Below are 883 nucleotides of genomic sequence, written 5' to 3'. Positions count from 1 at the left end.
TGTGGAAGGTCACTGCCTTGAAGCCCTGTGGCCACACATGGGCTCCCCTTGAGTCAGAAGGGACTTGATGACCACCCGTGTTCACGCCACGAGCTACTCCCATAAAGAGTGCCAGCCTGGGGAGCCACGGGGCAGTTCTACTCCACCGTGTGAGGTCGATGTCAGTCAGCATTGACTCAATGGCGGTGAGTGGCTTTTTTAACAGAGAAACAATACTTTGGACACGTTGTCAGGAGAGACGAGTCTCTGGAGAAGGACGTCATGCTTGGTGAAGTGGAAGGGCAGTGAAAAAGAGGAAGGTCCTCAAGATGGACTGACGTAATGGCTGCGACATGACACCAGACCCAGCAGTGTTTGCTTCTGTCGTGCTTAGGGCCACTGTGACTCTGTGGCACCTGACAGCAACAAAATGTAAAGGTGAAGCTGAGGTACAGGGAGACAGACAGACATACTGACAGGACAGGGGAGAGCAGAAACAGAAATAGCTTTATTAGGGGGAGCTCCCGGATGAGGAAGTCGTGCTCAGCAGCTGGGGGCATGGGTTTTTAAAGGGGTGGTGAGGAATGTATGGCAATTACCATATGGGGTCTAGAAACTCTGAGAATTGCTTGTTGACTCCTTGTGGCTTTCTTCAAACCGAACATCTGGTTTCACCGGTTATCTATCTTATCTGCCCCCGCCCCCCCGCTGTCTGCTGCTGACCTTCAGGAAGTGCAGGGAAGCACGGGCAGGGCCCTGACCTGCTTCAGCTTAGTCCAAGCACAAAGGATGACAGGAAAGGTTTGTCAGTTCATCATGAATCCCAAGAATTGCAGGGTTGAAACAAAGGAGAGTTCTCGAAGCCCCAGCAAGAGGGTGGAACTCACTGAGGCATCGCTAACAA

At 52.2% G+C, this 883-nt stretch overlaps 1 protein-coding gene across 1 annotated transcript in view; it reads left to right on the top strand.

The window, feature by feature from the left end:
- The first annotated feature begins 332 nt into the window (after window positions 1-332).
- The window catches only part of MTHFD1 (methylenetetrahydrofolate dehydrogenase, cyclohydrolase and formyltetrahydrofolate synthetase 1), a 50,451-nt gene continuing 49,900 nt past the window's right edge, over window positions 333-883 (top strand). Inside the window, exon 1 of the mRNA XM_045287622.1 lies at window positions 333-428. Within this exon, the coding sequence (XP_045143557.1) occupies window positions 333-428 (96 nt within the window). The remainder of the gene's footprint in view (window positions 429-883) is intronic.

Source organism: Echinops telfairi, unplaced genomic scaffold, assembly GCF_000313985.2.
Source record: "Echinops telfairi isolate 266 unplaced genomic scaffold, ASM31398v2 ScPeMD7_18;HRSCAF=68, whole genome shotgun sequence".
NCBI classification, from domain to species: Eukaryota; Metazoa; Chordata; class Mammalia; order Afrosoricida; family Tenrecidae; genus Echinops; species Echinops telfairi.
This window is presented reverse-complemented; position numbering and strand designations above follow the sequence as displayed.